This window comes from Lates calcarifer, linkage group LG8 (assembly GCF_001640805.2).
Source record: "Lates calcarifer isolate ASB-BC8 linkage group LG8, TLL_Latcal_v3, whole genome shotgun sequence".
NCBI classification, from domain to species: domain Eukaryota; kingdom Metazoa; phylum Chordata; class Actinopteri; family Centropomidae; genus Lates; species Lates calcarifer.
In genome coordinates this window covers 9,443,861-9,471,248 of record NC_066840.1, presented here as the reverse complement: position 1 = coordinate 9,471,248, position 27,388 = coordinate 9,443,861, and the positions used below count along the sequence as shown (strand labels likewise).

The following is a 27,388-nucleotide window of genomic DNA, read 5'->3' as shown; positions in this document are numbered from 1 at the left end:
GTGTGAGTGTGTGTATATGTGTGTGTGTGTGTGCGTGTGTGTATGTGTATGGTTTTGCTTCTAATTCTTCGTAATAAACAACCACAAGTACTGAGATTTTGGAGAGAGTTTTCCAGATTTATCCTTGGAGAAAAAAAAAATGCATTGATACTGTACAGTTTGTTTTTACACATGCTCAGAGATGTAGCTGTAAACTCCACCACCTCCTCTCTCTCTCTCTCTCTCTCTCTCTCTCTCTCTTTTCTCTGCTTCTCACTCTTAAAAAAAGACTTACACCCACACAGCCACAGTAAAACACAGCACTGCAGTTGGATCTGCTCTGTTACAGTGTATTGCAGTGCAATCGATGAGTGGGAAAACAAATTAAAAAATACGGTCCGTGAAACGAGGCCCTTGAGCTTTTACTCCAAGCAGCCATCGTCATTACTTATCACAGTGCTTCTATGTTTCCAAGCCTTTTTTTCCCCCCATCATCACACATTGGCGTGACACAGCTAAGCAATTGCCACTCTCACTCTTAAACTCTTATCATTCATTGCATGCAGTGCGCACGACCACAACGCTGTGTAAAAAGGGCATCTAAAAATACATGAGCTGCTGCCATGTTGATTTTTTCAGGAGTGAAAAGTCAAGCGAGGACGGCCGCATCCTTATCCTGTTTTACAAGAGTTCCCACTGAACCCTCCTCGCGCACTCATTCCCTCTCTGCCTCATTATCAGCCTGTCAATCGGATATCTCTATCACCTTTGGGATCGTTAGCCGCAGCCTGCAGGCTCGCTGTACAGTACATCACCCACCGAGGCAGCATCTCCCGCAATACATCCCTGTCTTTAGCGCCATCCTTCTCCATATTGATGAAGGAACACAGAAACACAAGGAGCTAGAACAGTCTGAGAGGAAGATACTGCAACTCCCTCTCTCTCTGAATAGCTGAGAAAAAATATTAACTAGAGCCCAGTGGAAACAATCTGATTATTGTTCTGAGGCTAAATTTATTCATCTGTCGGGTGTAACAGACTTTCAACAACAGTCTTTCTGTATTTTTTCCTGTTGCTGTTTTTGTTAAGACTGGAGCAAAACATCCTTTGACATTTTAGTGGATATGGTAACAAGTGAGCATGAGTGTGTCCGGTGTGTCACTCACACTCACACACACACACACACATTTTGGATTTTTGATCTTTGAATTCATGGCTCTTAATTTGTGCATTACATTATTATTATAAGTAATTAGCAACATTATCAAATAACATGTTGGTTATTTTTTGATTAAAGGACAAATCTTTTTATCATTAAGATTTCAGAAAACTGAGCAGTGCTCATCACAGTAACTGAACAAGGACTAAAAACCAAAGGTATTTTATTTAGAGTGGTACGAAGCATCAAATTCTCACATTTGAGAAGCTAATACCAGATTTTTTTCTGCTTGAGAAATGACTTATATAAATGATTAATTATCAAAATAATTTGGCAATTAATCACCTTTCGATTGACAGATCAATTCACTGACTAATGATTTCAGCACCAGTAGAATTTCTAATTTTAGGCTGTGTCTGAAATTACTCCCTCACTCAACAGTTTACGTTGTAGCGGGCAGTGAAAGGAGATTTTGGACAATTATGAATCAATGTTGTTTTTGTCGTGTCACACAATGACAGCAAATAATTTTTGCATTGGCTCTGTCCTAGTCATGTGTCCCAGTAAGTCATGGCAGTGTGACAGTGAGGCAGCATGAACAAAACCAGGACCATTAAACTGAAGCAGCTAAATGGAATTCAACATCCATTCATTTTATCAATTACGCCGGTGTTTTTCGTCCTGTGACGTTTCTTGTGAAAAAGGCCTGCTGGAGACAAAAACATTTAGAAACGCGTTACTTTACTGAAGTGAACTGAGAACCTGCTCTCCTTCCAGTGTGTGTCCATTCGTGTGTGCATTGCCTCACTGTGTACGTATAGCGATGCACAGAGAACACCTGGGCCTGCATGCTGCCTCCTGGCTGTGCTGTGAAACGGCAGCGTAATTATGGCCTCACAGATGGTGCTGTTTACCTTCGCTCGGACATCACTTGGGACACGAAACAAGGCCTCTTCCTCCCATCTCTCTCTGTACAGTCAAAGTTATTGTTACAAGAAAAGCCAAATCTGCAACGTAGACTACTGTACTGCGAGGGAGTACATTTTGTTTTGTGACGGGGGGAAAGGTGTTGTACTATTTTGGCGCTCTGCAGCAGACACATTAGGCAGGAGAATGTTTGCTTTCATGCAAGCAAAGCAAATCCTACATCTGCATGTAAATCTTTAATGTACTCAGCTGTAAATAAAGCGATTCAGACAAAAATATAATCTGAAAATATGATGTGCATGTTACAAATTAAGCAAATCTCTGCAATACATACATTTTTTGCTCAACATGGTGCAGCTTTGATTCTAAAGATGAGAGTGAAACCATCTAGTCAAATGTCTTTTGGCACAAAATATGAGTATTAAATCCTGTAAGTTGAGGAGTCGTCCTTGATTTGACATTTTCTCTCCTGCACTAAAAATAATTTCTGAGTAATAAACAAGACATTTACAGTGTTATGTGCTAAGAGCTTAATCTCTTCCTCCACGCACAAAAGATGGAGCAGGTGAGAGGGATTTCTGCAGCATGCAGCATTTAAAAAAAAAAAAACACCCTTCAGATAACCACTGAGAGACAGACCGTCCCATGCTGGAGTGTCGGTCTCTAAAGCGACCTTCACTCTCCTTGTCAGCACTCCTCCAGAAACTCCATTAACATCACACAGACGGCCCAGTGAGCATCAGTGAGGGAGACATCTTGTGGAGAGCACCAACATTTTAAAAAAGCATAAAAAAATAGAAGCAGCATGACAGCACTGAATATATAAATGCGATGAAGATACAAACAAGGCTCGGCTAACTTATAAAACATCAAGGCTGGTTGCACAGTGACAGTGTCTCACTACAGATCTGTTTCTGGGCTAACAAACCCCCATTAAGAATCTGACAGAGTGACAAGGAGTACATTTGTGTTTCCCTGAGAAATCTGACAGGCTACGGTTGTTACAAGACCTCCATTACAACTACATCAGCTGTCACAAGCGACATGGGAGGGAGCTGCCAATAGATGAGCTTAACACAATACATACTGCTCCGTTTGTGGATTCGGATTCAGATTCAGACGTTAATGCATTCACTCTATCTCCATAACGACACCATCTCGCCAGTTGTATTTATGTGCAGCGGACTTTCATGTTTGTGAAAGGCATCACGATCCAGCGATGCAGTCACTCTCATTTTCATTTTCTATACCTACTCTCTTTTACAGTACAGAAAACACACTTCGCATTATTTCATCAGCTTCTTACCACGTGACTCTTCCTAGCATTTATGAGAGATGCTTGTAAACACGATTTTTAACAGATTTTTATGCATCACTACACATCCAGAAAACCAAATAAATCTGCTTGGATTTCTGTTATTGGAGTTTTATTTTGTTTATAGTTTAGTTTGTTCATAAGAGGTCTGACAGGGAGTTCAGCACCTCTAAGGTTTAACTGACCCTAAGCTTTATTGAAGTCAGGACAGCATGTACTTGTACTGTACATTCCTTTGAATTACTTTCAGCAAAATAATCTACTAATTTTGCAAGTAAACAAAGCAGATCCTATGAGAACATGTTCATTTTATATAATATTCTGTCAAAACATCTGCACACGCTATTTATATTAATACATAGATATAAAGAAATATTTCCTTATTCTGTGTCATAACTGTGCTTAACTGTGGGTCATTTCTCTATTGTGTGCCTTCATTGGGAGGGTTACTGCTCCCCTACTTTTCTTGATTTGGGGTTTTAATGAGGTCAAAAGAGAGTGGGACAGTACAATAAGGCTCAAACAACATATTCTACCCATCAGCTGTTGGTGTGACAGTTGCTGCATGTGCCTTTCTCTCCTCCTCTCTGCAGCCTTACAGGACCGGGCAGACGTCCACCATATTGCCAACACTTTGATCTGCCGTGTCCTGCTGCAGAGCAGAAAGCAAGGGAAGTATCTGCTGATAATAGCAACGTCCACCACGGCACGAGGAGACAATTCGACATTTGGGGCAATAACAAGCGCGTCCGCAGACACCGCGGCCCCTCTTGTCCCCTCTCGTTTCCCGTCTGCGAGCTGGAGGAGACGCCACAGCGCATCAACTGGTCAAGCTGAATTTATTCATTTGTTGTGCTCCCTGTGTCCGGTTAAGTACAGGCTTCAAATTAGATATTAGGGGTCATGGGAGGGAGAAGGGGCGAGGAGGAGGGGGAGGTAGTGCATTCTGAGTGAGTTGCTGGCCATACCCATCCCAAGGGAAGTGACAATACAGACACTTTTATGACTCTCTTTCCAATGGGTCATTTTTCAGCTACTTAGCGTCAGTCGAGAAAGTGCCTGACAGAATCATTAAGGGAGCCATCATCACATTAAAGGCTTTTAATGAATCTGGCTAACTTAGTCCCTGTTTTAAGACACAGAGCTTTTTTTTTTTCGTTCCCTCACTGGCCGTAATGAAAGAATATCACCACCAATTTAAATTTGGCATCACTCGCTCTTGCAGTTGGGTCTCTGCAAGGGTGAAGTGTTGGTGATTAAAGCAAATGACAAACCAGCCAAGTAAAAACAGGAATGTTGTTTCATTCTTATTTTAAAGCTAATTGATTAGTTTTGATGAGATGCATTAGAAGAAATGCATTTCAGACAGATGATGATACAAATGTATCAACTAATCATTAATTTAACAAAATTATACATAACCATTTAAACATATGACACTAACAAAAATGTTTGAGATGTGCATATGCTTGGCACATTTTACCACTCCCTACTCCCTATCTTTACCAGGTTTTACTTTCAGAAATAGTGTAATCATATTTTTAAAGCTCATATTCCGATCACCAACAGTGTGTTTTATCTACAAATGAACCCAGTCTCCACGGGCTAAACATTAAGCAAAGGAGGCAGCGTGCATGTAAGAAAGCTGCAGGATTAAGTGTTGTTCTTGTGCTGTAATTATGCTGCTGACCATATTAATCTGTTACTCTGTGTGTCCACTCAGCATAACTAATGACATTGTTCTGGACAACCTGCATTTCTTGTCTTAAGCTTTTTGGAAAAGCTCGGCAGAGCAAACAGAGCGGGCAGAATCAAAGCAGCACCAGGCAAATGAGGAGACTAAATCTTTCTTGTATTTAAAAATGCTGTGAGTGTGTCTGTTGAAAAATGTGCATGGTTCAATGATATTTTTGATCAGAGCTGAAACAATCACTCTGTTTATTGGTCATTAGATCAACAGAACATATGTGACATCGTCCTGCTTTTTGCTGCTTTTCTCTGTCTTGTGTCTCTGTAAACTGAATATATTTGGGTTTTATAGGGTTGATTGGACTAAACAAGTTCTCTGATGGTGTCCCTGTTAAATATCTATAGGCATTTTTCACTAAAAATAATCAATATTTCAATGATTACAATTATTGTTAGTTGCAGCTGTATCTAAGATATTATGATCATTAACATTTTGGGAGCTCCCTAGGAACATCAATTCATCTGTTAAAAAGGCAAAGTAACAACAAAAAGCTAAAACAAAAACAAACAAAAATGGAATCTGAGATCTTCAAAACCAGAACAACCTTCACCTGGATAATAAAACGTTAAAAATCTTGAAAAAAAAGTCCCTGGAAAAAAAAGAGAGGCCTTATTTGCTTTTCCTTGACTTCCCTAGATCCAACAAAAAAAGGGCTGCGTTGTCATGGCAACACTGAGTAAAAATAACACAAGCTTATTTTCCACAAGCTGAAAATAAAATGGAACAGGATCAGTTTGGACAAACAAGATCAAAATGGTTGCTAATTCACAGACACAAGAAGCTGCATCTCTCATGCTCTCTCACGCGGACGTGCTGTGACGCCGAGGCCTGCGTCCCGTCCCGTCCCGTCCCCCCACCTGCACCCCCCACCCCCCACCCCTGGTCATCGGGCACCCGTTATCTGACGACCAGATCCCCCTTACTCATGTAAAGAAACCAGTGCTTGTCAGGATAATGATCGTAATAAAGGGAACGCTCACGCCCCACTAATTCCTCCATCCCAGAAGCCACCACAGCTGGTTTGTTTAAATCTTTTAATTCACAGCCAGCTAATTAACATTCAGAGAGCAGTATTATAGTACAGGCAGTGCCTCTTAACAACCACCAACCTCAGGTATTTTACATGTAATTAACGAGCGGGATGGAGAAAAGACGAGGAGTGAAAATACTCATTTGCCTCCCTCCTTATTCCAGCCTCAGAGTGCAGAGTGCAGCCGTACCCACCATATGGATGGCACGCCGAAAGACGTTATTATGCAGCACCGATGCATTGCTGAGACAACAGGCTCGACTTGTATTTAATCAGCTGCACAGACTGTGTGCAGAAACACATTTTAATGCGCTGTAACCAGGGTTTCGGGTTCCTGGATCTGTGATTTCAGCAAAAAAGAAAAAAAAAACAAAAACAAACAGCATTATGCAAAAGCAATTTCAGCTGCTAAGTGAGGGAGGTGAGTGATGGTGCGAGATACCAGTGCTGAACAGACAGATAAATAGGGGAGGTGGTTGGTGGGGAGATCGGGGGGGGCAGTGGGGGGTCTCGGCCATGATATCATATCTGTGCCATATTTTGCACTAACCCCAGTGAGTCAGCAGAGCCCACCCAGTGAGGATGTGTGGTCACACCTCGGACTCGGAGGACGCTTCCCTCTCAAAATAGCACATTTGTAATGTCATGCAGGCAAGGCTGCTGCCGACTGACCTGCACATTTTTTATTGCCCGACAACACGGCTGACCTTTGAGCCTCGACAGGCCCATCGTTGTGGATCACACAAGAATGCACCAAAAAAAACAACAAAAAGACTCCACATGCGGCACATACACATGTGAACCGGCCTCTTACATATGTGTGTGTGTTAACACAGAGAAAAGAGAAAGAATCAACAAATCTACAAAACCCTGTTACGTACTCAAACACCATCATGCCCTTCATGTCAGCGTGGAAGAAAAATGCCACAATGGCTTCAATCAGCCCCGACCAAAATGCAGAGTTCATTCTCCACCAGAGGCATTTTTATCTTTAATTAGAGGAGTGAGCAGCTGTCTACAACCCAAACCTGCTCACTGCTGTGATGGCAGGCCTGCACACAAATGTTGATTTCAAATCCAGTCGTATTTCTCTCACGTCTCACGGCAAATTCCTCCATTTCCCTTACGTTCCTGTTCTGTAGTCTCAGTTGAGATCACGTGTAACTCGAGTTGATCTGGTTGGTGTTGTCACAGACAGAAGGTTTAGTTTTCTTTAAATAGGTTCAGATTAATTAGAATTTTCTTTTAATTTACTACTTTTACCATTTTCATCCTGATTAACTCTACGTTTTAACCAATACACCCAATAAAGGCTTTTATTAATTTTCTCTCCTTTGCTCTGCCTTAGAGTGCCTAAATAATGTTTTCTGTCAGTTTTGTCATCTTCAGTAGCACCTTAAGGTTCCCTGCAATCACGACACAGCACTGAAACTGACTCAGCAGTTATTCTCTTCATTCTTCTTTTGATTTCTGATAAATTCTTATTTTCAAAGCAAAACGGCAAAAAACACCAGTAACAGTTCATCAAATCTGAATATTTTCAGATTTCTTTGGTCTCCTATGACATTAACTCCTTGATGCCCGAATGTATTTACAATTATATAAAAATAAAAAAATAAAAAAATAAATTATTTGTGTTTTTGCTTTCAAGCTGACGCTCGGCTGCAGACTGAATGCAAAAGGTATGATGTGAATTCGCGACAATCGGCGTTAAGGGGTTAAAACAAATATCTTTGGGATTTTACTGGTAGTTGGACAAAACAGGACACTTGAGGATGTCATTATGTTATGGTTACCTTAGTTAGTTATAATAGTTATGGCCTGAGACTGGAGAGTTGAGCCTTGTTTTTAAGCCCTCAGACCTCACTGAAGCTCCAGTGGGCCAGCCATTAGAAGCTCATGTTAAACCCACTGATGATTTTAATGAGTCGTGGAGATCCTGAAGTTTCCAAAGAAAACAAATGTGTATTAAATGATGCCAGGTTTGAAGATCTCCCCCCAGATCTCATGATGACACAGGGTGTCCGCAGTAACTTCTCATCTTCGACCACAGGATGTAGATATCATCAGAGGAGATCTCAGTAACCTTCACCTCTCTCCCACCCTGCTCTCCACCAGTTTTCATCCTTATCCCCCGCCCCCGCCCCTCTCTCTCTCTCTCTCTCTCTCTCTATCTCTTTCTCTCTCAGTGTTGTTTTCCCCGTCAGCACTTTAATCTTAAAAAGCAGCTGCCCCTGATGAGGAAGATCAAAGCGGCCCCGCACCGAGCGCAGGTCACCGACTCCATCCTCCATCCTGATCACTGCGCACAATGATATTATTGATTTCTCTGAGATCAATCTCGTCAGCTGCCGTCACCCCTCCCACCCCACCCCCCCACCCAATTGTAGCAAAGAGCTGGATGTGAAGGAGGAAGAGGAGGTGATTCCGACCTCTTATGTAAGTAGCAGGGAGGATTTTTCAGAAGGTAACAACAATGTGTGGAACACAAGTCCACTGAGGTCTTGAATGATGATTTCATTTTGAAACTTTTCGTCTAGATCCATCCGTCGTGTCAGAGGGATGCCTGTCTGCCTGTGCAGATCTGGCAGGGAGAGCTTTTTCCGAGAAATGAGCGAGATGAATGCTCTCTCATAGCCACGGGGAGTTGCATGACGTCAGTCGCCATTCACTGTTTGTGCACAGTTTTTTTTTTTTTGTGTGTGTGTGTGTGTGTGTTTTGTTACACACAAACGGATGTATGAAGCAGTGTTTTTTTTCCAGATGAATGCTTGCATAGATGCCTAGTTCTTAAGTAAGATAACCCTTTGGAGCAAGGCAGAGGTGGATTACATGGCTGCTGAGCCCAGAGTCACAGCCAGGGATCCAGTCAAAGTGGTGGGAGGGAAGGATGGAGGAGGGACAGAGAGAGAGAGAGAGAGAAAAGAGAGAAAGACAGAGAGACACAGAGAGAGAGAAGGGTGAAAGCAAGCCAGGGGTTTCTATTTCAAATCTCCCCGGACCCCCAAGGCACTTCCGTTCTGTCTGCATCCTCCACCAAAATAAATCATTTCCATCAAAGCAAGAAGCTCTGACCATTCAGTGCTTTTCCAGAAAAACTCAACATAAGCTGCTGCATTTATCTGCTAAAAACTTATCCAGCATAGCTTCAAATGACCAGCAGACGCACACACACAGATTTGACAGGCAGCCAAATCAAAATCTGACATGCAAAATTAACTAGACATCAACTTAAAAACGGCTCAATTAATAATAGAAAACACATCTCCTTCCATTCCTAGTAGCAAACTTGTTTTTCATGCCCTTATATAACATCTCTATTATGTTGCTCCTTGGAGAGGCTTGCTTTGTAAATGATCTTTTCTCACACTCTGAATTCTCTGCAAAGACTGTCCTTAATGGTTTTTTTTTTTCCCTTCCTTTTTCTGAATGCACCCAAAATCCCATGAGCAAGACACACTAGAAATAGAGCGTATTTAATGCAGCAGGAGCTACAGCGAGAATGCACCACTGAGGTAGTTAAAGCCGCCGTCAGTTTCGTGTCTTGTCTGTCACACGGATCAATAGGTGGTGCTCTTGCATGGGCTGCTGAACTTTTCCCCCTGTCCTCTCCAAGTCGCACATGACGTTCATCTTTGTGCACCAGAGATCAAGCCGTCTGTCTTTTCTTTTCTGTCTTTCTCTCTCTCTCTCTCTCTCTTTTTTTTTTTTTTTGCAATGCTGAATGACCAGACATTTATTATTAACAAATCGCTTACGTCATCTGACAAGTTGGGGGGGGGGGTCATTTACGTAGACGGTGATGTGATTGGTCGCCGAATTAAAAGCCTCCAAAAAAATCAAATGATGCCAGTTTGGAGGAGAAGAGGGTGTTTTTATTATTTTGTAGGTAACTGCATGGGAGGGGGTACGTGTCAACAAAATTACACCACCGAGGTTTGACAACGTGAAGCAGAGCAGTCGCGCGCACACACAAACACACACACACACACACACACACACACACACACAGCACGCGCGCGCGCTCTGCTCTCTCTCTCTCCTCCTCCTCTCTCTCTCTCCCCACGCGCACAGCCTGCCTCGGCTGTGCGTCCGAGTGCGCCAGTGAGTGTGTGTTTTGAATTCAAATGCAGCAACACACCGCCAGAGCTGCAAATGCGGAGACTGAGAGGAAGGATGGCGATGATGTGTTTAGGGAACGGAAGTCTTCAATTATTATCTTTTTTTTTTTTTTTAAATCTCTCTGTCTTTCTCTCAGTACAATGTATTCACAAGATGCCTCAGAACCTGCATGGCTCAGGTTATCCCGGCTCTCTCTCTCTCTCTCTCTCTCTCTCTCTCTCTCACACACACACACACACACACACACACACCCCAACTGCCCCACACTTCTTCTGCCTCTATTCCAGCCGTGCCAGGCGCAATTTGGCAACATCAAGCGCGCGAGGGGGGTAATAATCATGAAGATGCACCTACCATATTGACTTCAGAGACCATGTCTATGCTGGCTATGTCTATATTCATCCCCACGGCCACCGGCGCACCTGTGAAAAGGAAAGCAGGCGTTAATACAACACATATGAATTATTCTCTTATCATGTAAATTTAACAAATTCGTGACGCGCACACAGGTTCCTCTCTCTCTCTCCCCTCCACCTACAGGAGACTTGTGCATCATCAGCCTGAGCACAAAAAAAACACACACAAAAAAACTCATGTTTAACACGCAGATGAGCTTAAATGCTGCTAATTCCATCTTTTTAGTGGAATAATCAAACATTGATGAGCGGGATCGATCACGTTAAAAAGCCTGTCCTATCTCCTCATCAAATGAAATATGCACATCATTCCTCATAGCCTAATTGGAAAGGCCTATTTGGCTGTGAAGGGATGATTATGTAAATTAAAGCAGATTTTGCGATTCATTAAACATGTATTGCACGTCAGGAGGGCGTGAAAACATGACATTCCCGTTTTCAATATGCTCGTTACCTCCGAAATCTGGCCTCAACCGAATGTCGTATCCTTTCATCAGTCTGTCCACTGTTTCTTTTACCAGAGGCATATTGCTCGGATCTTTGATATCCTTGACGCTGGGGAGAGAAAAAAAAAGGTGGCGTAATGCAGAGAATAGCTTATTAATATCACACGCTAGGGCACGCTTCAACAGCGGCTACATGACATGCAGGATGGAAGGCGATAACATTTCATATAAACATGCAAACGTTTTACCTTTGAGCCCAGACAAAAGTCACTAGTAAGGAAAAAGTCAAAATCCCAAAGTGGTTTTTCCTGATCCTCCCCATCGCAACAGTTTTTGAGGTGGCTTCGGGATGCGAGTGAGGAGAGCGCACATCCAACTTACTCCAGACAGTGCAGAGGAGCCAATGAGGGGCGCATGCGTGCAGCCAGCCCAAGATCAAAGAGTGGAGGCTGATGATGGTGGATGAGCAGTTTCCATTGCAGAGAAAAATATTAAAGGGACAAGTGGATGTGCGTAATGAAGAAACAAGCATTTATGCCAGGAGTGAAAAGAACAGCAACGGTGTTAATTCTAAACTCGTGTTTTTATTGTCGTGTGTTTGTTACATGGCAGATGAAGTTTGTATACACCCTGACAAGGTCAAACAGCTGGATGCACCCTAGCGTGAAAATGATCAGGTAGTCAAGTTGAGTGCAAGTTTATTTCTCCTGTTCTTCATGTTATTAGACGGCTACAAAGAGAACAACACTCCATCCATCACAGGTGGACACTTCACATACAAACATCTGCGCCCTAACAATCACGCATCACCTATACAAAGATAGAAAATGTCTGCAACACCCATGGGTATTATATCCCACTCCTCTTTGAGATGTTTTCCAGAGGACCTGCAGTGGGATCTCCAAAAAAAAAAAAAAAAAGAGGGTGGCGGGGAGGGGTCAGAGCGCCACAGCAGAAAGGTGGGATGGAAAAACACAATCCCACAATTCATTTTCTCAGGTTTGAGTACATTTTTTTTGAAGCCGCGAGGAGGGATGCGAGACTCCTCTAAATTGCCTTTGATCTTGTTGTAGTGGGAGCTGTGCTTCTGTAGAGGGCAGGCTTCTGAAAGCATTGGTTCACTGTTGCATCACCACCAGTTACAGCCATCATAGATTATATCATCCACTTCTATTTGATGTGTTTCTTGGGGTTTGTGTGCGCGCGTCTTAAGTGTGTGTCATGCGTACACCGTATGTGTGTGGTGTCTGTCCTGGGTCCGGGGGAAGTTGGTGGTTGTTGTTGTTGTTGTTGTTGTGTGTGTGTGTGTGTGTACGTGGCAGGGTTTAAAGTGATTGAGGCCTGTGAAGGGCAGCTCTTCAGCTACTGATCAGAACACAAGTGGGCAGTGGTCACAGCCTGTGAAATGAATAGATGTGCGGCAGGAGAATAAATGAGTTTCTGATTCATTTCCTCTGTCAGATGAGAGCAGAGTGAATGCTGAGAGCTTGTTCACAGAGAAAGAGAGAGGGAGAGAGAGAGAGAGAGAGAGGAGGGTGAGGTGAAGCTGGGCTGGCTGGATGATGAAGGTTTCTCCAGCTGCACGTGCCCGTTTCCAGGTCCCTCTTTAGTTTTTGAGATCCGCGTCCCTGCAAGAAGAGCGGAGCACAGCAGAGCACAAAATGTGAGAGGAGCATACTTAAAGCTCAGAGCTGCAGTGCACCGCAGAACCCCGAACTGTTACTGTGCTCCCTGTCCTCTCGGTGGCTTCTTCAAAAGTACCGAGCGAGAGACGTGGAGAAAATACGTAAAAGGGAAGAGATGTGATGCAGCTGTTCTCATGCTCTCCATCTTGTCTCTCTCATTATTCTGCAGAAGGTTATAAACAAAACAACCATAAAAATTCTCTGACAGGAACATGAGAAGCATGATGAGCAGATTTGCACTCCCCAGTGTTACATAACAGATCTCCCCCTCTCTCTCCCGTCTCTCTCTCCCTCTCTCTCTCTCTCTCTCTCTCTCTCTCTTTCTCTCTCTTTTTGCACTATATCTCTCTCTTTCTTTCTTGGACATGGAGCTTTGTGTTCTATAAGTGGCTCACTTATAAGCGGGAAAGTGAATAGCGTTTTCATGTGGTTAATGTACAAAGTAAGCCCCAGTTTTTATTTCGCCTGTGAGACCAACTCCCCGCGGAGGAACGGTGTTGTCATTAAAAACAGCTGGGGTTTTGCCAGCCCTCAGGTAAACCTTATATAAAAGAGGAGAGAGCTTGATGCATATTTTTCTTCTCAAATTAACTGAGCGCTCAGACCCTTTTTGTATTCTAAATCTATGATGATGATAAAAGCCACAGCGCTGGCGTCAATGCAGCAACAACGCCACCTAACATCATTCTCCTCCTTTTTTTTCTCCCTCTTTTTTTATCGCCTACAACTCCCGGGGCTGTTTCAGCATTAGAAATTATTGATGTCTTTACTGCCTAGATAAAAGTCTTTGACAAAAACTGTGGGTAGCTATTGTTCCACTGAAACTATCATAATTAGAGCAGAGTGAGACAGGTTTGTGGCTCTTTGAGATACAAAGTAAGTGTGCATAAACATCCTTTCGTCCATTGTCAGATTTTTTTTTCCTCCTTTTTTTTCTCATTTGTACAAGAATTCTGGAAACTCTCCAAGTGGGTCTCGGCTATTTTTGCTATTTTGCATGAGAGGCTTTTTGAATCTGCTGCCTTGTCATGCTTGACTCAGAAGGTTAAATGTTAAACACCACAAGGGAAGCTTGCTAGTAAGACTTAAACATGAGTAAAAATACTAGGAGTATATACGTTTATGTCAGTGGCTCTGAAACATATGTAGACTGTAAGACTACAAGGTCAACGAGTCTGCAAGAATAAAGATACAGTAATTTTGCTAAACAAAACTATTTTTCTTTTCAGATTTTTTGTTGTGTTTCTCCTGTAAAATATTTGAATATTATACAAGTGAAACAATCTGAGAAGAAAATAACCCTTCATCGGTTGAACTTTTGACAACTGGTGCGACCTTATTTGAGGTTTTTCTGTGCATTAATTATTCTTTCAATATTTTATAACTTTCTTTGCCTGTTCACTCAGCTCCAACCCCATTTTAACCAACTTAAATTCATAAAGCTTCAAAAAACAGATCACAAATATACAGGTAACGTATAGGTGAGTCTAAGTAATGTCCAAAAACAGCTGGGAACTCCAGCCCTGGCACTAGCAAACAGTACTCAAACAGGAGTAAATAATACATTTGTTGCGGGCTATTTTCAGCTGTCGATTAAAACGCGTTTGGTGATCTACTATTTATGGTGGTGGGATGGTGCACGTGGGAACCGCTCAAAATAAAACTACAGTGCCCACGATCATCATAATGAAAGAACATGTCACCCAGTGCAGCTATGCAGCTCATCTATGTGTTTCTCATAGTTTTTGACACGATGGAGTTTCACGACGCAGAGGAATAAGCTATCAAGGTTCGGATACACAAACAATACTTGTGAGTATGATGAAACCCTTTTTGGTTTTGGTATTTTTGTGAGATTTGTTGTCAGTAAGAAAAAAACTGAATATCACAGCCTTTTCTTTTAAATTTCTGGACTTCACGCCCAGATAGATGTACAGAGATAACTGAATGTGTCTAATGTACCTGGCCCTCTCCATGGTGTCCTTGGCCAGGTAGATGTACCAGTAGACGAGGTTGAAGAGCGCGAAGGCCAGGGGAAAGAGAACGCGGGCGTACTTGTCGATGGGGCTGGTGCCGGCCAGCTGCGGGATCTGAGGGAAAGCTGAACCCTGCTGGAGGAAGATCGGCAGTGGCGGAGCATCTCCTGGCTCACTGTGGCACACTGAGTGGTTTCTCCTCTTCAGGCCTTCCCGAGGGCTACTGTCCGACTGGTGGGAGGGGGGCGGGAGTGATTTGGAAGGAAAGCAGGAGGGGGTAACATGGGGTTAGTGTGGGTTTTGTGGTGCACAGTGAGAGAGGGAAAAAAAGAGGGTAGGAGAAATGTTTTTTAAAAAACAGGGGATTTTTTCCCCTGAAAGTACATACCGTGTATGCTAATTTGAACATGCTGAAGTCATGTATACAATGCTGCAAGTAATGTTAGTTCCCACAGGAGCTTTCTCTCAATGGCACGTCAACATCCCTATAGAATGCAGCAGGTAGTTTGCTGGATGCCCATAGGATGGTTAGGAGATTATGCAGGGAGGAGTGCTGGAGTTGCTCTCTGTTCTCACACTGAGGCTATTTTTAAAGCATCTAACCATGAGCCCAACACGTGAGACAGATCCCAGGAGGATGCTGTGGTGGCTTACTATATTAGCATAAAGCATATAGCTGCAGATGAGAGCCTTACAACAGCGCATATTACTTTTTAATGTGTGGTGTGCCCTGAATGGCGAGAATGGAAAAGGCAGGGTGACTACTTGGAAATGCATAGAAAAAGACTTCCTATCTGTGGCATGATTTCGTTCTCTCTGCTTCTGAGTCTGAAGCTGCCGGCTTAGTGTTCATTATCAGCATCACTGCATCAAACTCTCTGCAACGCTGAGGAGACTCTGTATCTCTGTTCACCATTATTAGCTATGTAAATGGATTTGAAATGCCGTGATTTTACATACGTGGCATCTCTAATGTGAATCACACACCTTGTTCAAGTGATAGCAGAGGCTGATGGTGCGGAGCAGGCTGCTATCATACAAAGTTTAGGAAAACACCATCGTATCCCATGGTATAGACTCCTATACATTTGCTACAGTCCATATAAAAGCAAGTCTGTCTATAAAGATGAGTATTTATCCCTGTTTGTACCTAGGAACCCAGTGCATTATTGTGTTTTCTGGATCATTGACCTCAGTAATTTCCCATTAGTGCAGACAAACTGGTTCTAATAGAAAAACGTGGAATGTATAAGAGACCAATGTCTAGCTTTTTTTTGTTGCTATTTTAAAGGAAGTGTTTGGAAATTGAACACTGATACAAGAAGACTGATAAAACTATCATGTCTGTAAGCTAAAGTAGCTTAGCTTAGCATAAAGACTAGATGTGCTAAGCTAAGCTAACCAGCTATTGGACATTTAACACTCAACAAGAAAAAAGACAGTCAAAAAGCACTAAGTCCCCAAAATGTTGAATTATTCCTTTAAGCTTTGTGAACTTTTTATGCCTTTGTTTTGGTCAAATATCACAGTCCTTCCTGAAGAACAGGGCTATTCCCTGAATTGTTTCTGTTTCCACTTGTATACAATTTTCATACACTACTTTTCTACAATTTCACACTGTTTAATGTGTAACTGGAATAGCCATAAATAAATGAATTAATAAAAAAATTTGCTTGCACAAACACTTTTTTAACACTTTTACCTGTGATTCTAACAACAACTGATATCAAACAGGCACTGAAAGGCTCTGGGACATCTGCTAAGTGATTAAGTCATCACCATGTTGTAATGATGACAGTGAATTTTCAGCTGGAATGTATCCTTCATCATAGACAAAGTGTTAGCTGCTCACCGAAACCGTGTCGTCATCGTCACTGCCCGTAGCCAACACCTCTAGCTTGTCCTGTCTGGCTTTTTGTTTCTTCAGACGGTTGGCCTGGAGGGTGGCAAAGTAGTTTACCGCTGCAAACTCGACGAGAGCGGATGCCACAAAGGCAAAACACACAGCGATGAACCAATCCATGGCGGTGGCGTAGGCCACTTTGGGAAGTGACTGACGGGCGCTGATGCTCAAGGTGGTCATTGTTAGCACTGTGGTGATGCCTGGAGGAGGATGAGCATATTCATGGGCTCACACACAGATGTGCCACAGATATATTTTAATATCAGACATGATTATTAAACATCAGCTGCCTGATACTTGGGGGGCATACCAGCAACTGTACGTGCAGGAACAGACTCCTTGTTAATCCAAAAAGAGACTTGTGACAGCACGACAACCATTATGAGGGGGATGTAGGTCTGTATGAGGTAGTAGCCGAGCTTCCTCTGGAGGTGGAAATGGACCACCTGCACAGAGTAGTGACCTGCAAGATAAACAGCACATGTGAAGAGAGCAACCCTCAGGGACGGAGCAGGGTAGCAGAGAACGGATGCCCTTGCCTGCCCTTGAAACAGAATAGCTTGCAGAGAGAGAGATATATAGACGATATATCGCTGATGATGGACTGGAAAAGCCAGCTAACTGCATGACAGCATGAGAGAGACAGGAGGAAGGAAGAGAATAAGGAAGAGAACAACAAGGAGGAGGGAGCACAGCAGACATTTGAAAATGGGATAAAGTCAAGAGGAGGAAGAAGAAGCGAGTGAGGAGGGGGCAGAAGGAGAGCATGCAGTGTCACTATGCGTAACGGTGCCCTGCTCCGCCTAACACATGCATGCAGACATTCACAAACCAAAAACATGCTGCATCATGCACACAAACACACACACACACACATACAAAAGTTGTCTCTCTCTCCCTCTCAGTGTTTTCTAAATGAGTATCATCTCTATGTTTTTGGAGCCTGCCTCATCCTTTTCCTCTATATTCCAGGAATATGCTGGGTTCACAGCAGGGGAGTACTTCTTCTTCTTCTTCTGGTGAAAAGAGAAAATACACACACGCACACCCCGCTCCATCCTTCCTCCTCTCTGTCAGTGCATTCACTGGGCTTTAAACCCTGTAGTTCTTTTTTAAGGGACACCGTATGCATTAGGCCTTAACCACTTAAGCATCTTAGATGGCTGCTCAAGGAAGTCTTTGCTTTTATATCAGCTCTACCACAGGAGAGTAATGAACACTAGTGCAGAGTTTGAAGAGACTCATTTGACCTCTTTCTACTCGCAGATTCATCAGGTCATGAGAATTTTTTAAATTCAAGCTTGAAGTATGGGAACGGCAGTAACAGTGTCCTCATAGGAAGAGCAGTGTGATAGCTGACAGTGAGTATTACCTGTATTTGATTTGAATATCTCACTGGACAGAGTCTGTCCCACGAGATCATACTGCAGAAGACTCATGGACTCCTTGGGACAATCGACAGATGCTATTGGCCCCTTCCTCCAGGTGAACATAATCTCACTGCTCGTGTAGGCATCTAAAAATGCAAAGACAATTGGGAAAACACTTAAAATGCTGGTCACATTTATGAACCCAGACATTATTATTCCTTCTGTTTGTGAACACATCTGTTATACTTACAGCTTCCAAACCTGAGAGGACAGGAGTGGCCGTCCATGGGGAAGTCCATCAGCCTCATCGGACACTCTGCACTGATTGTAAGTCTAATAGGGAGAAGACGTACAGAAATCAGCCTCAGTTCTTCATTTCAATCAACCTCATATCCAGAAAAGAAAAACAAACAACTTCACAAGCTATGATCACCTCATAGTGTAGAGGACAGTCCCATTTTGCATGATGCGGAAGAGCTTGTTTGGTGTGGTCATGTTATGGGAAATGGACTTCTTGGAGTTTCTGAAGAAAGTATCTGGGGTCCAGATCTTGTCCACCATAAGGTTGTTCAGCCGCAGGATTTCAGTGGGGCCCTCAAACTTCAGACGTTCATCAACCCACATCTGACGGAAGAACATGTCCATAGTGTACTCCTGGTGCATAAACATGAGATATTAATACATGTAAAAACATATGTTCTACGAAGCATGCTACCCAAAATTCTCTTTAAATTTAGGTCTGCTACGAAAATGCAGTCCCCGTCATTCATCAGCATCTGTAATACTAAAGATACATTTCAGCTTGCAGTGGAAGGTGAAGAGAAATGATGAGGCAATGATGGATGCCACTCATCCCAGATAATCATTAATCAATCCATTCAGCCATTTCCCCTGTCTGACATGTTGTCATATTGATTTAGAGGCCATCAATAATGGAGTTATAGGGCTGGTCAAACAGATTAAAGCTCATTAGATGGTCTCATGGCAGATTGCCCATAAGGCAGGCATTCAATGGTCATTGAAGCGCTGTTATCACCCACACTTATATACAGCACATATACATCTCCTTACAGAAGTAGTATCTTACCATCTCAACATCTGAAACAGGTCCAAAGCTGGTGACAAAGATGTCTGTTTTCACCTCGGTAACACCACCTGCAATAGAATTAACAACTGTACAGTGCACACAATAACACAACATGCACAAAAATAACACGGCTCAGTGTATTTAATTTATCTTAAATACACAAGGCAAGGATTTAGGGACTCGGCTTTAGGATTTGAAGTTTGAATTACCTCCAGATCCAGGTCGGAGTCTGTTGTCATAACCATCCAAAAGTCTATCCAAAATGCGAGTGATGTTGTCTGAGTAAATCTTCTCATTTCCACTTACATTATCAAGACTGCAAAGGGGAAAAAAGGTTAAACTTTCAGCCTGAATGTACTCTGACCCACGATTAGATAAAGAGAGAACACTTACCTTATCCAGCAGATAAAAGTAGCTAAAGTTAATGTCAGGACAGTCATCATGGGCAGCATTTTTCACCAAATTTTCAGTCACCTCTCTGATCAACTCATACTTAATAAAATACTCCGTAATAAATTGAGCAAGAGTCTTAATTGGTGTCGTTAAAGTGACTGGTAGGTATGCATAACGACACAGTAGCATAAGGCAGGAACAGTAATCTAATTAACAGATTAGTAAATCCACTCCATTTTTAGACAAACAGTTGATTCTGTTGGTTTCTGATGTAACGAAGTTAAGATCATTAAAGTAAATATAAAAACGTGAAGCTAATGAAACTTATCAATTTATAGTAGCGATAATATTAAGACTGATAAAAACCTACCGTGTCCTGTGAGAAGTTTTTCTTGTTGTAGTTCAGTATATCAGACAGCAGGTGACACTGCAGCCACAATCATGTTTACAACCGGAAATAAAATCCATATCGAGAGAAGAAGAAGTTTCGACAGAATGAGGGGTAAAAATAACAAGGTGAGAATTAACATAACTACAGGGAACTGAAACCAGTTTTAACTGAAATATTCTTGATAACAGTCAAGTTAACTAGTCAGTCCCTTCACAGGAGCATCGATTAACTGTGTAGTACGCTGTTAGCATAACTTCTCTGCTAGCCATATAGAGTTAGCTGACGTTAGCCGACCTGTCAGCCGGTGTGAAGCTGCAGCATGTCGGTGCACTTCGAGGAGAGGAGCGGCGTCGTGCCCTGCAAGACACCCTGGGGTTCCTGGTACCAGACCATGGAGGAGGTCTTCATCGAAGTCAACGTGCCTCACGGGACGTCAGCCAAAGAGGTCAGGTGCCATTTGGGATCCAGAGATATAGAGCTGCGCGTTAAAGGGCAGGAAATATTCAAGGTAGGCTCCTGAAGTGACTTTTTGTTGATTTAACCAATTTCAGATATTCGTATATGCCAAAGCCCGGAAAAGCACAGGTGCAATTAATTACATTAATGACGACAGAGCGCCATTTAGGTGAACCGGTTGTACATGCTGACTCATTGGAAAAGCTTCCTGGGACAGTTAATGGAACAGAGCCATCGTTGATGTTGATTGGTCCATTTTTACCTTTCCTGCAAAGATACATCAAATCCCTGCTGTGTAAAAGGTCTGTTGGATTAAAGATTTAAGATTAGTCTGTTCTCCATTCATTACAAAACGAACTTTTTTTTTCAGCTGCAAAAGCTGGAGAAAAGCAGGAGCAGCTACAGTCTTCCCTCACCTAGTTGTTTTAAATCCAGATTTTTTTTTAAATAATGTTAATCCCTATTACTGTTTTTGAAATTCATTGATGAGAAAAAAGGAAGTGACAGGTCAAAGTTGAGAACAGCCCAAATCATAGTGACCAGTACTTAAATCATTAGCTCATAACAAGTCTGACTGCCATGTGATCACATACATTAACCTCACAATGTTCTCTCTTTACATTCTGCCAGGGAAAGCTGTTTGACACAACTGTGTCTGATGAGGCTACGTGGACTCTAGGTATGTTGTATACCTCAGAGTAAAGTACTCAGACTGCAGTAGACCAAAGCCACCTTCATCTCTCTCTCGTTTCCTCTGTTCTCCACTCTCAGAGGACAAGTGTCTCATCCGGATCATTCTGATGAAGACCAACAGAGAGGCGGGGAACTGCTGGTCCTCCCTGCTGGAGGGGGAGTACTGTGCGAATGCCTGGGTCCAGGACCAGATGCAGAGAAAGCTCACACTGGAGAGGTTCCAGCGAGAGGTTAGTTTTGTATAACGGACATTTGAAGGTTGAAAGGTCAAGGTGTGTGGTACCCGGATAGTTTTGTTATCAGAGGTACACCTGCTCCCTTTGACAAATGGACCACATTCGCTGCTACTTTTTTAGCCAGTGTTAATGGTGTTAGTACTGGTTTATTAATAAATTAAGTAAAACTTCATAGATCAAATGTACGACAACAATAAAGAAACATTTCAGTTGCAGGGTTGTAAAATTAATGAAGAATATGAGTTGGTCTTTGATAAGTGGAAACAGGCTTACTGGTCATTCAGTAATTGTCTTTCTCTTTGCCAGAATCCTGGATTTGACTTCAGTGGCGCAGAGATCTCTGGGAATTTTGCTGGTGGTGGTCCTGACTTTTCCAGTTTACAGAAGTGACCATTGCTATGTTGTGAAAAATATAGGTGAGAGGTGTTGCCCCTGTCTGATGAACACTATTGAGGATACCCATGGCTCAGCAGTGGAACAGTGGATCTATCAGCAAGGAGGAGCTAAAAGATTTGTCTTCAGAAAAAACTCTTATATTGGGTAGAACATAAAGGTCCCATACTGCAGAAAGTGACATTTCCATGTCTTCTTTGATTGTAAAGCAGGTTTAGGTGCCATGTAAATACAGTGAAAGTATCAAAACACTCAATCCATGGAGAAATGCGTACAGCTCGTACTCAGAAACTGTGCCTCTAAACGAGCCATCAGGACTTCCTTAACTTTGTATAGTTGTGTCACAACTATACAGTCAGTACTGTCCGTTATGCCCCCAGCACAGCCAACAAGGGACCCACTGCCCAACCACTTTGTTGTTGTTGGTCAGAACAGTTAGCCAATCAGAAGAGAGCAGCTCAGGGACAGACACAAAACACCCTGTTCTTGCTAGAGCTCCAGAGATGTAAAACTATATTGAGATGGTTTTTGGAACCTAAACCCACAAATTTATCTTCCTATGGATACCAAACCTTCAAATAAAACACCAGAAAAGTGTAATAATATGGGACCTATGACACAATCAGCCCTTTTTTTCATCTGCATTTCAGTGGCTGTGAAGAATTGATCTTGAGAAGCCTGATTTATCAAGTTGCAAGGCCTGTTGTACAGGCTGAACAACAGCTGATTGGAAATGTTTGATCTGGTTGTAAAAAGCCTCTGAGAGTGATGCCTTTTAATAAAGAAACAAATGTATACAGCAATCGCTTTTCAATAAAGTTTTATTGAAAGGTACAAGTACATAGGTTAATCAGATGGTGTATTCAATTAGCCATTTTGAATTTGAGAACACATTTCATTTTTCTCACTAAGAAACTTCTACTAGACAGGGAAACTGGCAAAGAAAATGCAATACAAATTCCAATTCACATTTCCACTGCAAAGACCAAATTTTTTTTTAGTGTTCTCCACATAATTGACAACTGAAATCAGTTAATACACGTGGTGCTCTGTGTCCAAAAATAAAGAATTGGTGAAAACAACTCATCTGTAACCGCTGATGACATTTCAGCTCAAATAGTATGGTTAGCCATACGTGACGGGATCGTCACTCGCCTCACTTCACTGGAGAAAACCAGAGCTCCCTCGCCGCATCAACATAAAAAAACAAAAAATCATCACCTTGGGTAGGAGTGTGCATTCAGGACAGTTTAGCAACCTAGGGTGGGAGTTAAGGATTTTGGGCCCGATTTCTTGGTTCCATTTTTGCATTTCACAAAATCCTTCTCCCTCCTCTTCCACATGGTGGACTGAGGACCTAGGTGGTTCTATACTTATTAGCTTAAAACCAGCAACCCGTTCCAGGAAAAACCAAACACCTTGGTACGGATTTAAACAAGAACATACTGTACACTTGTGCAAGCAACTCAACCAGGAAAGTAAAACTTAGCAGGATGGCAACAGATTAACCTTTTCTGACGAAGCATTACTCCTTGTCATTGGGGAAGATGAAATACAGTGTGCTTGATCTATGTATGATGACAAACAAACTTGACAAAAACCACCTTTTCCCTAAAGAAATCCATCATCACAGATGAAGATCTGTAGGGAAAATAACTGGAGCTGTACATGGGTGACCTTACTGCAAGCAAGTTGTCCTGAGGTTACATCCAATCAGAGAACAAAGGTAATTTGGGGACAGTTGTAATCTTTCTTTGCATGTTAAAGTCACCCATTTGTAAGCCCAGGTTTTAACAAGCTGACTCAGGTATGGTGGGAAGATGAGCGATCTTGTAGTAGCTGTGCTTCAGCTGACGTGCAGTTCTTCCCGAAATAGTCCAGCGAAGTCTCTGGCTGTTTGGCCTAGAGCACTTGGTGGTGGCGTATTCAGCCAGGCATTTTCCAACCAACTCGCGAACACAAACCAGGTCACCATCTTTAATCTGCAAGGAAGAAACACATGCACAACAGAAATTGTTGATTGCACAGTTATAGCAGCACATCTGAGTTTCTGCTTCACATCTTAATGGTGTCCAATTTCCTAATGTCAGGCAATCATTGAGCTCTAACAAAACAAAGCTTACACCTAAAACAAAAAGATTACTTTTAAAGATTGTAGCCAAAAAAGAGGGTGCTTACATTCAGCTGCTGCTGCATACTTTTCAGGGCCTCTGATATATTGTCAGTGTTCTCAGGGTCATGTTGTTCCTGGGCCTCAAAACACAGCAGAGCCATGGCAAGCAGAGATGGCTGCAGAGAAACAGAGTATACGGTCTTATTCACAACAAACTGGCAACACAGTAACTGGATTTATCTAAAAAAACTGGCATGGAAAACATGACAATATTTGATGATGATTTCAGACGGCCTCCTTCATACCTGAATTACCACTACAAGTCATTACCATGCGACATGAACCCTGCTTTATTATTACGTCAGTGGTTAGCAAAGTGAAACTTTTGCATGTCACTTTGACTTTGTGAATTCTCCTAATACAAAATCGTTCCAACTAGAAATAGGCCATCTTTTAAAAAGTTGGGAGACCAGTTATTTTGGCCTACCTTTATTTTGGAGAAGACAAATGAGCAGTGACAGGCTTTCAGCTGAGCTTCCAGTCTCTCCAGAGTCAGTATCTTCTTGCTGGAAAAAGAAAATTCTTTTAGTGTCAAGGCTGCAGCTTATATATGAAATGGATGTGAGGCAGAGCTCAGTAGATCAGCCATCAGTCTGCTTCTGTCAATTTAAAAACAAGAAAAACTGATTTATATGTTTCAACTAAAGTACATCACTATAGTAACACTACCAATGTTCTGAGCAGGATTTTCACAATTGTTTTTCACATATCACACGTCACACTAAAAGTCTTCATGATTTCAAACAGGACTGTGCCTGTTGGCCTTGATATTATTTTTGGCTAGTGTACTCTTTAAAGCCAAATATGAGAAGACACATTTTAGTAGAGTAAATATAATCTTGTTGAGTCATGGTTTAGCCCTGCAGGTGGATGCGACCGTTCGTCCTTACCTCTCAGTGTCGAGCTGCTCCTGGATGTGGCTGTGAAAGAGGCGGAGAAAGCGGAGGGCTGTGGGGGCCTTCACCTTCCAGTAGAGCTTCTCCATGATGATCTTCTCCATCCTCATCATGTCAGACACCGTGAAGCGATTCTGGCTGATGCGGATCAGGTCGTTGGCAAGAGGCACATTCTTCTCCTCTTCTGACGACTTTATGGCAATGTAGAAGCAGCACAGGCCCACACAGGACAGGTGCTTTGGCTGAATCTAAAGAAAAGGAGGAGAAAATAAGATTGGAAAACCATTTTTTGACAAATATAGCTCAGAAGGCAAGGCGAAAATTACATTAGTGGCATTACTGTGTACAAACCTTCATGACTGAGAGGAATCGATCCAGCAAGCTGATGGCCAGTGAGAAGGTCTCTGAGCTGAAACCGAAGAACCTGGTCAGAGAGAGCAGGTCCTTCACCTCCAGCTCCCTCAGTCTGGTGGTCATCCTGAGGCCATTTTCCTGGGCGCTCTCTATGAGCCTCAAGCCGCTCAGCTTTGGTTGGTACCGGCCCTCCAGATCTGTAAGGGCCTTCAGCTGAACTGCAAAGGGCTGTGCTCCAGGTCCTGCGACTGTGTCAATCATCTGTGTAGGTAGGAAAACACATCTGAATAACACTGACTAAATTCAACTAAATCACACTGTTTTTGATCAAATGTCTCAGCACTGATAATGTGACAACACTGTGTGTGTAAGACTAGAAGAATCCATGTACATATGACTACATCTACATATATTTAAGCTGAAATGTTGAATTGATTAATTTCCGTTATGTGGGCCATACCGTCTCCTGAGAAAATTTTAAAAACAAAACCAAGAAAATTGTGGATATGATGGCCCAGCAATGCAATCACCATCAAATAAGTCTACATTTAAATTTGCATCTGTGAACTAAAACCAGATAAGGACTATTTAGACTAAATCCCTGTCTCCAGCCCTTAGTGATATGTATCAATAAATCTCCTACTAACCTTTTACCAATGTAATTTATTCAACTGTCCAATGAGGATAGATATATAAAATAATAATAAATCTCACAGCTGTTAATATTTTATACCATATGGACCCAAGATATAGTGTCAGCTACCAGCAATCATGTTACTAAGTTGGTACAAATTCTCCATATGGTTGGGTCATTTTATTGCAGGTGTACTTCAATTAAAAATGGTTTAACACAGTTCAGGATATAACTTTAATGTAGGTTATAATACTATCAGATCATGGTTAGTGATATGGATTGCTCAGGAGTAGCTGAGAAGTAGGACTGCTTTCACATTTGTAGGTTATCCAGTAACAAGTTTTTCCCCTGCAGCTGTCACTGAACTGGACTCAACTGGACTAGACAGGCGGTGGTACCACACCAACACATGTCTGGGACATGGCAAACAAAGTTCATCGCAATTTGTAATATATTTTAATCACATTTAAGTCATTACAAGTTTTCTAAAAATGCATAATTCCCTCTGTTTTATTAAGTATTTTGACAGTGAGCAACATTAGGCTTCATATTAAATGACCAGGCCGTGGATGAGGCAGCCGGGCAGGACCTGCGTCATGTCGGGACATGTTCCTGCCGTACACACTAATGGAGAGCTAACACACAGCCTGGTGACAACAAGAAGTCCAAGTGAAATAACACAGTTTAAACTGTAAAACTACGACTAAAACTTTAAGACACAACACCACCGTCGGTGTGTCAGTTTAACACTACACTTGATGTAGATGAGGGAAAAACGACAAACTAATTTGACGTTAGTTAATTTGACGACGTAACCGTTAGCTACAATCGCTAACGCCGGCTAACATCAATTTTCAAGGTTTAAAGGGTGCGGCTAGTTTATTTAAAGCTACTGACAGCCAAATAATAACATGGTTTAAGGCTGCAAGTCCACAAATACCACTGTGAGTTAAACGTGTGTTTTTATTAACGATAGAGAAGGAAGAGTGGTTAACTTACCTTATATCAAGTTGCGCTGTCTTTATTACTATGAAAAATCAGCAGTGGGGAAAAAGCCTCCACGCGCTTAAAACAAGCGAATGAAAAGAGGTTTAAAACACAAAAAAGTGTAAGTATGAACTTTCACTAAAGAAAGTTTTAAGCATAGGTTAATTTCTGCCTATGCACACCCCCCTACCCTTGGCGTAAGGCGACGGGGAAAAGGACAGTTTACGTATTAATGCAGGCATAAAACCAAGCCCCTGTGCTAACACGGTGAGCCTTCATTGGTCAAACAACGTATGACGCTCCTGGTTCTAAATTTCAATTGGACAATTTCCAGATATTCACGATTGACTCCCGCCCTTTACAGGCTGGAGGACCAATCGGAGGTGGGGAGGCGGGACATGACCGAAAATTTCTCTTATAATATTGGCAATACAATTAAGTTTTATGTATAAACCAAAATCAGTTTTATTTTCAGTGGTGAAAAGGTTGCAATAGGTTCATTATCAACGGACACTATTATGCTCTAAAATGATTCTAGAGGTCATAAAAAGATCTACCATTACAGAAGAAGAGGGAATAACAGTTTTCTCTGTTCTCTGCAAAACTGTTGAATTTTT

At 42.2% G+C, this 27,388-nt stretch overlaps 4 protein-coding genes across 5 annotated transcripts in view; 1 reads left to right on the top strand and 3 right to left on the bottom strand.

Moving 5' to 3' along the window:
- gabrb2a (gamma-aminobutyric acid type A receptor subunit beta2a) overlaps positions 1 to 11,588 on the bottom strand; it is a 31,316-nt gene extending 19,728 nt beyond the window's left edge. Inside the window, exons 1-3 of one of the 2 annotated variants that reach the window (XM_018675725.2) lie at positions 11,393 to 11,588; positions 11,153 to 11,253; positions 10,637 to 10,704 (exon numbers count right to left, since the gene is read on the bottom strand). In XM_018675725.2, the coding sequence (XP_018531241.1) occupies positions 10,637 to 10,704; positions 11,153 to 11,253; positions 11,393 to 11,466 (243 nt within the window). In that variant the 5' untranslated portion in view covers positions 11,467 to 11,588. The remainder of the gene's footprint in view (positions 1 to 10,636; positions 10,705 to 11,152; positions 11,254 to 11,392) is intronic. The other variant, XM_018675726.2, reaches the window with a different exon arrangement.
- Positions 11,589 to 11,708: 120 nt separating this feature from the next.
- On the bottom strand, positions 11,709 to 20,047 carry gabra6a (gamma-aminobutyric acid type A receptor subunit alpha6a). The gene is made up of 10 exons (XM_051072226.1): positions 19,929 to 20,047; positions 19,375 to 19,481; positions 19,166 to 19,233; positions 18,512 to 18,732; positions 18,329 to 18,411; positions 18,081 to 18,224; positions 17,019 to 17,171; positions 16,658 to 16,908; positions 14,792 to 15,036; positions 11,709 to 12,772 (listed from the first exon to the last, which is right to left on the bottom strand). Exons 3-10 carry the CDS (start codon positions 19,166 to 19,168, stop codon positions 12,751 to 12,753), a joined length of 1,122 nt encoding a protein of 373 aa, XP_050928183.1. The 5' UTR covers positions 19,169 to 19,233; positions 19,375 to 19,481; positions 19,929 to 20,047; the 3' UTR covers positions 11,709 to 12,750.
- nudcd2 (NudC domain containing 2) lies at positions 20,009 to 22,530 on the top strand. Its single transcript, XM_018675736.2, has 5 exons — positions 20,009 to 20,074; positions 20,215 to 20,457; positions 21,036 to 21,084; positions 21,177 to 21,328; positions 21,641 to 22,530. The coding sequence occupies exons 2-5, from the start codon at positions 20,269 to 20,271 to the stop codon at positions 21,722 to 21,724; spliced, it is 474 nt and encodes a 157-aa protein (XP_018531252.1). The 5' UTR covers positions 20,009 to 20,074; positions 20,215 to 20,268; the 3' UTR covers positions 21,725 to 22,530.
- ccng1 (cyclin G1) lies at positions 22,531 to 27,001 on the bottom strand. The gene is made up of 6 exons (XM_018675734.2): positions 26,784 to 27,001; positions 25,148 to 25,411; positions 24,791 to 25,044; positions 24,328 to 24,406; positions 23,906 to 24,016; positions 22,531 to 23,709 (listed from the first exon to the last, which is right to left on the bottom strand). Exons 2-6 carry the CDS (start codon positions 25,409 to 25,411, stop codon positions 23,518 to 23,520), a joined length of 900 nt encoding a protein of 299 aa, XP_018531250.1. The 5' UTR covers positions 26,784 to 27,001; the 3' UTR covers positions 22,531 to 23,517.
- Positions 27,002 to 27,388: the final 387 nt, after the last annotated feature.